The following is a 12,317-nucleotide window of genomic DNA, read 5'->3' as shown; positions in this document are numbered from 1 at the left end:
AGCGGAAACGCATAGGATCCCTTCTTCCAGGGATGGTCAGGAGTGCAATGGGTGCCACAATTGAATAGTCTTACCTCTCAGTTTCCCTCCTCGTCAAACATCCCAAACACACCTTTGTATTCCACAATCACGCTCCTCTGTTAGTGTACTAGCCTATGGATCATTGCATTCATAAATAAAGCAGTGCGAGAAAATGATTCACATTGTTATTTCAATTGATCATATTTAAATAAGAAGGAATTTATCTGCATGATATCTTGAAGCACCATTATTTGAGGTGAATATTATAGTTAGTGGTGTCTAGTTCAAGCCAAGGAGTGACTTACCATATTTTGACTTGCTAACAGTTGAGCACAAGACTGTGGTTGCAGCAGTAATTCTAACATGAGAGTAAACCCTAGCCAGGCCATTAAGGATACACTTCTGTTGGGTATCCCTGGAGTTTAGTGAAGCCTAAACCATGGCCGTTTGGGGTATTCAAAGGATAAGCTTGTTGCTCACCAATTAGGAATCTGCAGGGAATGATGTTAAATATGAAGAATAGCATATTGAAAGGTATGCCTAACTTAATCAAGTGTTGTTAATTAAAAAAAAAACAGTTTCAAATGATAACCCATTGTTTAAAGCAGTAGCAGAAAAGGACTAGAGGGCAACAAAGATATTACCCATGGCCATGAGATGAATTTGTGAGATATAGCGTCATACGCTCCACCTTTGTTAGTAGCTAATTAGCCCTTGTAGGACAGCAGCAGGTGTGTAGTCCCCAGCTATTGTTGATTACCTGGGGACAGAAGGGATTAACACAGAAAACCAAGCCTGCAGGCGTTTATCTATCTAGATTTACTTCCAACCGAGCATTGAGGAGGTTAATTCATTGTTAATGAATCGAAGAAAGTTTGACAACGATATTCCCTATCCAACATGCCTATAACCTCACGTTAAGAGTAGCCTAGTCTATAGCACTGTAATATGAAGGGAAAAAAAAAATCGTCATTCGCCCGATACATTATTTGCTGTATTCCTTCAGTTAATTTTCACTACTTTGATTTATGATTATTAATCGCTCGTCAACTTCAGATGGCTTACAAGTAATTTGATCAAATACCCTAACCCTAGATCATTTGTTATTACTCAAAACGGATTTTCATAGCAAACCAAGAGGACTATTTAGTTTCGTTCGTTTCGAAACACATTACCACTTCAACTTGGTTAGATATAAGCCTATATATCGTTGTAATATTTCCAAGGTAAAATTGTTTTTACAATAATGCCTGAGGAGCAAAATTCTCGTTTGCACGTTATACATCAAGTATGGCTAACCTGTTTTTGTTACCACTTAGGTATCATGATTTTTTGCAAATTGAGGGAAAGTTTCACGACGTAAAGCAAACCTAACTATTCAGCTTTTTTTAATTTTTCATGAATGCTAGAACTGCGTTAAAACTCTAGCTCCCTCTAAAGGAAATCGATATAGGCCTACCATGATAGCCTAATTCTAATACTTACACTAAAAATAAAATATGAACAATAATATTGAATAATAATAATAATAATAATAATAATAATACATTTAATTTAGAGGCGCCTTTCAAGACACCCAAGGTCACCTTACAGAGCATATAGTCATCATTCAAAACTATGTAAAACAGACTAGGAATAAAAGGAAAACAGAGGTTAAACATGAAGAATAATATTAATTAATAACACTCAAAGACGCCTAAAGTGAAGGGGGGACCTCACTAACCACCACCAATATGTAGCACCCACTTGGGTGATGCACGGCAGCCAATCGGTGCCAGAACGCTCACTACACACCAGCTTGAGGTGGAGAGTTAGGGATGAGGTGGAGAGTGAGGGAAAAGAACATTTAACACTATCGATCACATTTAAACAATATCGACCACATGTAAACACTATCGACCACATTTAAACACTATGGACCACATGTAAACCCTATCGACCACATGTAAACACTATCGCCCACATTTAAACACTATCACCCACATTTAAACACTATGGACCACACGTAAACCCTATCGACCACATTTAAACACTATCGCCCACATTTAAACACTATGGACCACATTTAAACACTATGGACCACATTTAAACCCTATCGACCACATGTAAACCCTATCGACCATATATAAACACTATCGACCACATTTTTTCACATTAATAGTAAAACATTAATTAATACATTTAAAAAAAATAAAAAGTAATAAAAAATTAATACATTTTTTCACATTAATAGTAATATAACATCATTATTATAACGGTATATGCATTTTCTGCACATACACAATGTATTTAAATGAATAAACTACGTTTTAAACTCATCTTCAAAACTGTAATATTAATCTTATATTTTTAAGCCATTTCTTATGCGCAGTCTTGAGCATTAGGTTCATTACATACAGTGGTTCTTTAACAACGGCTTTCTTGGACAGGAGCAACATAATGTTTATCTTTCATTATAATTCGTATACATGTTAGCTTGAAGGATGCCCACTGATTTTGTAACAGCTTGGATTCGCTGAATAAGTACCAGCAACGACTAACCTAAAAATGAAATAAATATAAATGAGCTATCTGAAATAAGATAGAATATTTCAATGGCACCAACAAAGTGGCTTTCTAAAGTACTTGGGACCTTATATGAAAACCAATCTGTGGCTGCATCCTCTAATGTATGTCATACTGGAGTTAAGATTTAATAATCCCACAGTGACTATAAAAATACCCAATATTGCAACATATCTATAATAAAATGAAAGTAGGCCTACATCTTATTTATCCGATAGCCCATCAGCGTTCTCTTTACATGGCTGGTGCAGCGTGGGGTTTCCCACACATGATTGCAGGGTTACCGCGCCCATCCCTTGGTTTGATGGCCGGACGACAACGGTGCAGCAACAGAAAGGCACACATTTTCGGTCCGACTGGAAGAAGTGAAGTTGCGGCTACTTGTTAAATGTGTACAAACGGTACAGATTTTCTCAACTTTGTCGTTTGCTCTTCTGTTGTGCTCACGAGCACATAGGGTTATTTTGAGTGCAGGGCTAGTGGGTGTGATCTTCCCCTCCCCTCCCGGTTGGCTGAGTGGGGTTGTGCAGCTCGCCAGCCCGTAGCCCAGGTTCGGGAAGGCTCCTGTGAAAACTAGCTGGCTGGCTAGTTTCTAAGCTAGCTCCTCGGTGCTCGTTGATGCGTGGATTAGAGGGATACACCGTTTTCTTTTTCAGTCCATGCCAAAAACATAAAAACAAACGAAAAATTAAAAAAGGTAAGAAACGAATTCACCTTTGATATTCAAAATTGGCCAGCAATGGCATGACATGTAGACGTTTAGTTGGAGCCGAATAGAACCGCTCGGGGGTGGGGTAAGGCGAGCTAGCCTCCTAGCGAGTCGATCTGTTGGGGTTAGCGGCTTATCGCGCAGGCAGGGACAACATCGTTATATGGAGCCACTGAAAGGGATCACGTCCAGGAGGATTTGCAATGGATAAAGAGATTTCTATAAAACCACTAATTATTAAGCCTCGCTTGTGTTTTTAGTTAAAAAAAAAAGTATAATGTGGAGTGGAGCTTGGTGTTGAATGAGGGGCCACTGATGAGCTCTTCGGCCTACATGACTTCCACCCGTTAGCGCTATCAAGCCAATCCTAGGACGAATGGGCTGCTATGCTGGCTTATTTGCCAAAGAATAATCGATTACATTATTGAATTCAACTACAGTATATGCGAAACATTTATTTATTTCAATATCATTTTAATGGGTAAAAAAAAATGGCTGTGTGGGGGGGGGGGCACAGCCCCTTGGCCGACACAATATCCCTCGAGAATTAAGTGGTTCTTAGTCACTCAGTGGCTCCATATCATAAATCATCTTGATTTTGCCGTCTATTTAATACGATTGTTTCACAACGGAAGTTGTGAACATGTTGTTTGACACCCTGCTTTCTTTCACAAGGTGTTGTCGTCACCCATATGTACTTACAGGGCCGTTTGAGTGCAACGCCTCTTGCAGCAGTGATCTGTAACACGCATACGTAGGAAACATTGTACTTATTTATCGGTGGATTGACGTTATGGTTATTATAGGGCGTATATTGACTTGGGGGTGACATAATTCCCCCTGAAATCAGCGAGGGGAAACGGGCCACACTAGCCGACCTTGCAATCTTTTCCAAGTTAAGACCCTCCGCCGTCTCCCTGACCTTACGGGAGAAGGTACGCGTCTTAAATCAAATCAAACGCATACAGTTTGCCCAAACGAGATTGGTTTCACTTAAGTGGATTTAGACTTGGACTACGCAAACAGCTCTCGAGTAATGAGTTCACTCCTCGCGTTAGCTCCGAAGCTAGCCACCCAACGATCAACACTGAATTGCGGAAGAGCGTCGGAGACTCTCGGTGTATCTGTGATCCCATCGCCCTGCTGAACAACACACAGTCGGTCAACCCCATTTTATGGCTCCACAGAGCAGAAGGGGTGTCACTTTTCCGTGATACTTTGATTGATGACACGGCATTCTAAAATCACAGGTCTAATGTTCAGTTGTTTGTGTGCCGTTAAATGGCGTGTAAATCTCAGGCCCAACAGTTACTACTCTTGTATCCCTCCTGCCTAGTACACTGTTCGCTTAAACCCCTCTGCCTAAAGGCCTACTAATTATATACCCCTCCTGTCTACTACTCTTATAAACCATCCAGCCTAAGGGCCTACCACTCTTATCAACCCTCCTGCCTACCGGCCTACTTCTCTGGCAAGCGTTTAGCGGGCTAACTAGCTGGCAGCGGTTGCAAGATGGCGTTCAGCTGCATCTTCTCCGTTTCCCTACACTGCAATTCAGATGAGTTGTGTTGGGCTCCGTTCATTTCGAAACATTCTATGCTACTGTTAAATGTATGTATCTGTATAACTTTATCCACTAAACCAAGGGTCACAATGGGTGCTATACTTTTTCTTTGGCAAACCTTTCAAGCCTACTTGAATAGCAAACGGAAAGTGACTGCCGCCCTACGGTATTATAGCATGCATTCAAAAACTATGCAAAGTGTCAACGCTACATGCAAATAGTGCTGTGTACACTGCGAGAACGACGTGTTACTGTCCGTGCACCGCAAATACAAAGCAAACGTATATAATGTTCATCGTAGCCTTGCATACAAAACTGTTACAATTATGTTAAACATTTGTATTAATGTAGTGGCAGATGCTAATATGATCGCAGATCTAGTCAACTCACTTGTCTTCATTATGCAAATACCCAAATGGTGTTCTATTTTTAACTATTTAGAAATTAGAGATTCGGACAAGCAAAATAAAAATATGTGGGCTGTTAATCCAGGCAGTTACATTGAGCATGTTTCAAATGTATATATTTAATCCTCACACTTTCTATGAAGACCTTAGGAGGTAAATCATATTTCTGACTGGCTTTCCCATCTGCTGTCATGTCGGTAGTACAGAGATGGGATTAAGCATGTAGCTTTTAGGATTATGTACTTGTGCTGTGATAGTACTGGTTATAGTATTTTCCATCATCCAGCTTTAGACCTGTGAAACATGGCTTTATCGGGACAAGTTTATCTTGCTGTAGCCCACGGACTCTAGTGAAACCTCTCGTAGGCCTATATTGTTGTTTAAGGTTAGGTGTCTGATCAGTCATGTCCATCATGATTGTAGGCTCTTGGCATTGTATACGTTGAAATGGGACACTATGTGTATAATAGAATCAGCCTGTACATAATAACCAGGTCCACCAGAAAAAACAAACCACATCCATTTCTATTTACACAGGAATACATTCACCAATTAGACGGTGCGTAGGAACCACTCAGTCTTTGGGGAAAAAGAGGCACCAACTACCATTAGGAGAGCTTGGAGCTTTCATTAAGCCACATCTCTAGGGATGTTTGCCACAACCCATTGTTCATTGGGCAGCAGTCAGCTGACACTGATCAGGCGCTTGGAAAAGGAGAAGTGATGAGGCAGAATCTGTCTTAACTGCAAGTATTTGTCTGTTATAAGAGAATATTCTAAAAGGCGGAAAGAAAAGGCCACATCAGGATTTTCTTGAACATCTCCAGTTATACTGATTTCAGTGCTACACGTTACGTAATTTCAGTGGCGCACAATACACTTTATAATTCATAATCTGATATTGGCAATAGGTTATTCGTATTGCAAAGCATGTTTTTGAGGTGACACAAGGTGGTGTAAGGTTCTATAGATTGTCCATCTCTTAGAATTGACTTCTAATTCTGATGATATATCGATAAGTAACCCAATCAACCTAACCGTTTGAGACTCTTGTTTAGTTCAGTTTTGGGACCCAAGTATAAATGGTGATTGTTCAACGATTTCACCTCTGGGATAGATTGTGTACCACAAGGATTGAAGGCAACAGGATAATTAATGGTGTTCTGATTGCTGGTGAGTCAAGCGTAAGCCTAGGATTTGTCTGGCTAAATAGTGTGCTGGGATTATGTCAACGACAAGGTGTGAGGCTATTTCGGTTTCATCAGGAGGCAACTAATGCAGACTCTTAAGAAGCTGTCATTAATTGGAATATAGGTTAGCCTAGAAATGTGATTAAAGGCACAGGTTTGATTAAAGCTCTTACACACCGGACTCTGTTCTATGTTTAACATTTCCCTTCCTTATTTAAAAAAGTAATTTCGGTCTGTATTCCCTTCACAGGTCACCAAGTGTTCCAGCAGCTGGAGTAAGGTAATCATACACGCTGAAAATGAGTGAACTGGACCAGTTGCGCCAAGAGGCGGAGCAGCTCAAAAATCAGATCAGAGTGAGTAGAATTCGGCTTTACTGTCTGACGGCTAAATGGAAGACATGGAAACTGAAGAGAATGTATCCGTTCCTTGATACACCTCAAGTCTCAACACTGCACTTTCTGTTTTCCTTTCAGGATGCCAGGAAAGCATGTGCAGATGCTACATTATCACAGGTAACAAAGTAATTAGATAAACTTGCCTGTCTCCTCTCTCTGACCGTAACACTATCTGGACTAACACAGACAATTCAATACATCTTCTCTTTAGATCACGGCCAATATTGATCCTGTTGGTCGAATTCAAATGCGTACAAGAAGAACGCTAAGGGGACACCTGGCTAAAATCTATGCCATGCATTGGGGAACAGATTCCAGGTATGCAGAGACATTATGTATCCCAGACTGCTGTTGTGTTTTGCATTCTGACAATCCAAAACATGACCTTATTTTTATTTAAGCTCTGAAAGAAAAGGGATGATTCTGGAAATCCAAACTGATATTTTTACATTTTATCTTTTCTCAAAAACCAGTGTATGCGTATGGGTTGGTTTTTAAGGGTTATCACTTGGCTTGGAATAACAACAGTTTTGGCTGGTTTTTATTTTCCTTCCCTTCACTTTATTGCAGGCTTTTGGTCAGTGCCTCCCAAGATGGAAAACTTATAATTTGGGACAGCTATACAACAAACAAAGTAAGTCAAGCAAAGGGGATGGCCCATTGTATTCTTGCTGTATCTATAGAGCAATGGAACACGATTGATATATTTGTTTTTTTTTGTCTTTAACAAAAACAAAAAAAAAAGCAGCGGTAAAATATTGACTGTTTATTGAATGATCTAGATGTTGACTCAGTTTTCCTTTCTAAGGCAAATATGTCGCTGTGGATATAATACAGTAAATGAGAACCATGTCAAAAGTTTGTGGTTGAATCAGATCAAAGTTGCTAATTGTTAATCGATTGATGATTGACATTTTGCTTCATCAAATTGCTATAAAGAAGTTTCAACTTTGATGGATATGTTGGTATGCACACAAGGCTGCCATGTTTTTCGTCCAGTGTCAATGTCAAATAAGGTTTAGTAAATCAATAACTTTTAGCCACTAAAGCAGGGTTAAATGTACTTGTATGTTTTCCTTCTCCTCTCCTCTTTTAGGTTCATGCCATTCCTCTTCGCTCTTCTTGGGTCATGACTTGTGCATACGCCCCATCAGGAAATTACGTAGCCTGTGGTGGTTTAGATAACATCTGCTCCATTTACAACCTGAAAACTCGTGAGGGAAACGTGCGTGTCAGTCGTGAGCTGGCTGGGCACACAGGTATGGCATACTGAATGGTATCTCTGCATGTGTGTGGTTGCAATTGAATTCCAGGTTAAGGTTACGTGCCAATTAGCTATACATCTATATTATATATATAACAAATATTGTATTATTAAATGATATTTTGTAGCAAGAGGTGGACTTCACCTCCTCTTACTAACGCTCACTTTGTAAAAACCAGGTTACCTTTCCTGCTGCCGTTTCCTTGATGACAACCAGATTGTTACAAGCTCTGGAGATACAACCTGGTACGTTTTATGCACAAAATGTTCCTTGCATTGTTTGCATTAAAAAATAATTTTCATCGAATCAACTATGAACCTTTTTATTACAGTGCTCTTTGGGACATTGAGACTGGCCAGCAGACAACCACGTTTGCTGGACATACAGGCGACGTTATGAGCCTGTCTTTGGCTCCTGACACCAGACTATTTGTCTCTGGTGCATGCGATGCATCTGCTAAGCTATGGGACGTCCGAGAGGGCATGTGTAGACAGACATTTACAGGCCATGAGTCTGACATTAATGCCATCTGTGTGAGTAATTTTTGAATATACTGCTTAATTAATTCATTTTTCACACATTTTAATGATGTTAATAAATATCCAACCTTTTTGTTATTTGCAGTTCTTCCCCAATGGCAATGCGTTTGCCACAGGCTCTGATGATGCTACCTGCAGACTCTTTGATCTGCGTGCTGATCAGGAACTGATGATCTATTCTCATGACAATATCATCTGTGGCATCACCTCTGTTGCATTCTCCAAGAGTGGCCGACTCCTACTGGCCGGATATGATGACTTCAACTGTAATGTGTGGGACACACTAAAGGCAGACCGAGCAGGTTAGTTATTTCAGCAAAGTCCTTGTCTTTCCGTTTTATTCCAGTTTCTATGCTTTGGATCTGTATACAAGACACCGAAAACCCTCCCTACCAGTCAAATTAGTACACAGTATTTTTCAATGTTAACTCAAATGCATTTATCTCACTTAAGGGGTCTTGGCTGGACATGACAACCGTGTGAGCTGCCTGGGAGTTACTGATGATGGCATGGCAGTTGCAACAGGATCCTGGGACAGTTTTCTGAAGATCTGGAATTGAAATCTGAAGGTGCTTTTTTTTCCTTTTTTTTACCAGCCACAATCCTTTCTAATGTCCTTAAATGTGTTTATAGGTCCATCAGTAACAATGAGCAAAAGATGCCTTATCAGAAACCAATCTATTGTGAATGGGACGCAATGTTTCTAATTCTCTTTTTTTCAATTCAATTGGAAAATTGGCAATTACGAGTGTTTCTTATGGTTGTAAATAGTTGATGAAAACTGAAGAACGTTTATATCTTTTCGTGTTTTGGATTTTCACTTAAGCCTCCTTGATTATGTCATCATTATAGGACATAAAATAAATTTGTCTTCAACTTGTAAATTGTTGAATATAACTTGAATAACAGCGGCCCCTTCAAATGATTCAACGATGACTAATCAATCAATTTAAATGGAATTAGATTCAATAAGTGTACATTTGCTCAGGCAACTATATGCTTTGTCAAGTGGCCGGATAGCTTTCTAGAATTAAGAAGCAGTTTTCATGTTCTGTCCCAACCTTTTTTTCTGCAGATGTTATTTTACTCCAAAGTTGACTGGAAGACCATTACAACAGAATGTTATATTTCACAGCATCTTCTTCAACACTGTTTAAACTGACTTGGGCACCGCGAAAACTAAGGGAAACCAAGGCCTTTCCTACACAAAGAAGAGCACAATTGTTTATCACTTAGCTAAAAAAGAAAAAAAAACAGGATCTCCTGTGGTATCAAATCAGAAACTTGTGCATTCCTTCTTGGACCGTTTATGTTCCCTTGAAAGAAAACAACACTATCATCCCATGCAAATGTAGGTGTCTTGAAAGCAAATGGAGTGTAATTGTACAAATTATTTAACTTTTTTGTTTTTAAGAATTATTTTCTGATGGTTGGTTCTTGATGGCTTTCTTTTTGTCATATTTTCCTTGGTGGTTTAGATATGTCTGAAATTAAAGCTTATCTTTCTAATCTAGTTTAATCACGTAAGAAAGATGAGAGGAAAACGCGCAGAAGCAAATGCTTGATCAGATTTACACAAGCAGCTGCCAAAATGTCCATGATGTATTTATATACTAGCTGTTTTTGTTTCATCACAGCTTTTTGCACATAAAGCTTTGCCTCTCAACTAATACTATGTTAACTAACCAAGCACATGCTATAAGTTGTGATGAATGCTCATTCCAGTACAAAAGGAGATATAAGTAACAGTCCAGTTAATCCCCTTAATTCTCATACATGCCTTTTTGACTTTGGGTGGGAAGAAATGGGGTAGCAAGTTTGGGCATGGCTGGTTTTGTTATGGATGGGTTGGGTGTGAGGGGGGGGGGGGGGCAGGTTGTGTTAATATAGTATCCACTTTGAGTGAAACACCTCGCCTGAATAAATACACTTCCTTTGCTCGGGACTGCAGTTGCAACTCTGAATGAAATGTATAAAGCAATGTCTGAAAATAGTGGTCTAAAGTTTTTAAGTTAAAACATTCTGATTTTATCTGACATGAGTTAATTTAGATGTGCATGCTGTAGACTTGCTTTCAATGGTGCAAAGATCCTAGATCTGCCGTTCTCAGCGGAGAGTAATTGACTTTGTTTTATCTTGACTGCAGCCATTTTGGCGCAACTCTACAAACATTTACAAATACTGGTAATGCTATGCACCAGAGTGAACTAGAATTGAGAAAGGATTTAATATTGATTGCATACTTAGTGTAAATTATGCTACCAGTTCTAATGATGCCATTTTTTTTTTTTAAATAAAACAATCATTGAGAATTTTTACCTTTTCACCAGTACTTCCTCTCCTTGAATTGTCCACACTCAATGGAACAAAAACATCCTAACACACCTGTCCATATTGAACTTTCTTTGGACTCATTTTTCCCCCTCAGTCTTAAGTCAGTAACCATTGGAAAGAACATTTCACTGTAAACAGAAGCACTTTTGTTAAAGTTGTGACATGTTCATTTTTCTTTTTACTGCTATGTACAATATATGTGATGTATCTGTGGCCACAAGTGAAGATGCAATTCAACTGAGATGGATTCCCTTTTCATGAATGAAATAGAGCTCTGCACCCTTATGTACCTTTTCACTTTTGTATTTTATTTCAGTCTGTTGGTGTTCCACGGTGAGCTGGATGCAAGATAGATACTGTACTAAATTGTACTGTTATTGAACATGTAATAAAAAGCTGTTTGAGATGTCAGTGATGAATCAGTGATGTAAAGGTGGCTTAATTGAATCAAATCAGAGTCAATATTTACTCTGGTTCTGAGCAAAGGCATCTGATATGTTTTACAGCCTAAATAAAGTCTTAAGATAGGCTAGTCACCTTAAAAGTATGATGTATGTAATTTCTGCCGCTATGGGTCTCAATCAAAACCAAATAGTTGGAACATAGGAGTTGTCTTCACCATTGCAGGTGAAAAGCTGGTGTTTTTGACCTGTTGCTCCCGTTAAACAGACTGAAATCAACGATGGGCCATAACAGACCGGATCACCTGTCTCTGTCCATTTAAAGCTATGGTAAAGGTCTGTGTGTGTGTGAGTGTGTATGCCAGTGCGCTCAGAGGGTGTGCGTGTAGGCCATGTCAAATGCCTAACATCGTTTTCACATGGCACTAAATCACGTTTTTCTGCATGATCAGAAGGGGGCCCCTCAAACAAATAGTATTCTACGAGCAAATAACCACCTAAATCCGCCCCTGCTTCTACAACAGCGGAAATGTAAGACCCTCTACAGCGCTTTTCTGCAGTCATCGTATTTACCCCTCCGCCCCACATGTTCTTATAATAGCCAATTATTGTCATAACAATAATAAGCAATTATGCATTACTTTATGCGCGAGTTGAACGTTATAACTATATAACTTTACCGTAGACATTTCAGTTTTTCACAATTCGATTTTAGAAGTAACAGCGGAGGGGCTGGTGAGACTGAGGTAAATGGTAAAAAGATATTGGACATATGGGAAACACTGCATCGTGGATGGCCTGAACCAGTTAAAGTAGTACATCGTATAAAGCTAGATCGCCAATGAAATATATGAATCAATTACGTCCGTACAAGGCTACCGTATCCCCGGAAGATGGGGGCATATGACGCCTTTTCATGCGACC

General features: G+C 39.4%; 1 protein-coding gene across 3 annotated transcripts; it reads left to right on the top strand.

Moving 5' to 3' along the window:
* The first annotated feature begins 2,818 nt into the window (after positions 1-2,818).
* On the top strand, positions 2,819-11,403 carry gnb1b (guanine nucleotide binding protein (G protein), beta polypeptide 1b). Of its 3 annotated transcripts, none has more exons than XM_030375537.1 (11): positions 2,819-2,987; positions 6,707-6,812; positions 6,933-6,971; positions 7,066-7,172; positions 7,425-7,488; positions 7,951-8,113; positions 8,298-8,364; positions 8,451-8,652; positions 8,744-8,960; positions 9,112-9,227; positions 9,734-11,403. In XM_030375537.1, the coding sequence occupies exons 2-10, from the start codon at positions 6,756-6,758 to the stop codon at positions 9,216-9,218; spliced, it is 1,023 nt and encodes a 340-aa protein (XP_030231397.1). In that variant the 5' UTR covers positions 2,819-2,987; positions 6,707-6,755; the 3' UTR covers positions 9,219-9,227; positions 9,734-11,403. The 3 variants fall into 3 exon arrangements, with proteins under 3 accessions (XP_030231397.1, XP_030231398.1, XP_030231396.1); XM_030375538.1 differs by having other exon boundaries at positions 2,866-3,283; positions 9,794-11,403; XM_030375536.1 differs by having other exon boundaries at positions 2,867-3,283.
* The last annotated feature ends 914 nt before the right edge of the window (positions 11,404-12,317 follow it).

This window comes from Gadus morhua, chromosome 13, assembly GCF_902167405.1.
Source record: "Gadus morhua chromosome 13, gadMor3.0, whole genome shotgun sequence".
In the NCBI taxonomy this organism is placed as follows: Eukaryota; Metazoa; Chordata; class Actinopteri; order Gadiformes; family Gadidae; genus Gadus; species Gadus morhua.
This window is presented reverse-complemented; position numbering and strand designations above follow the sequence as displayed.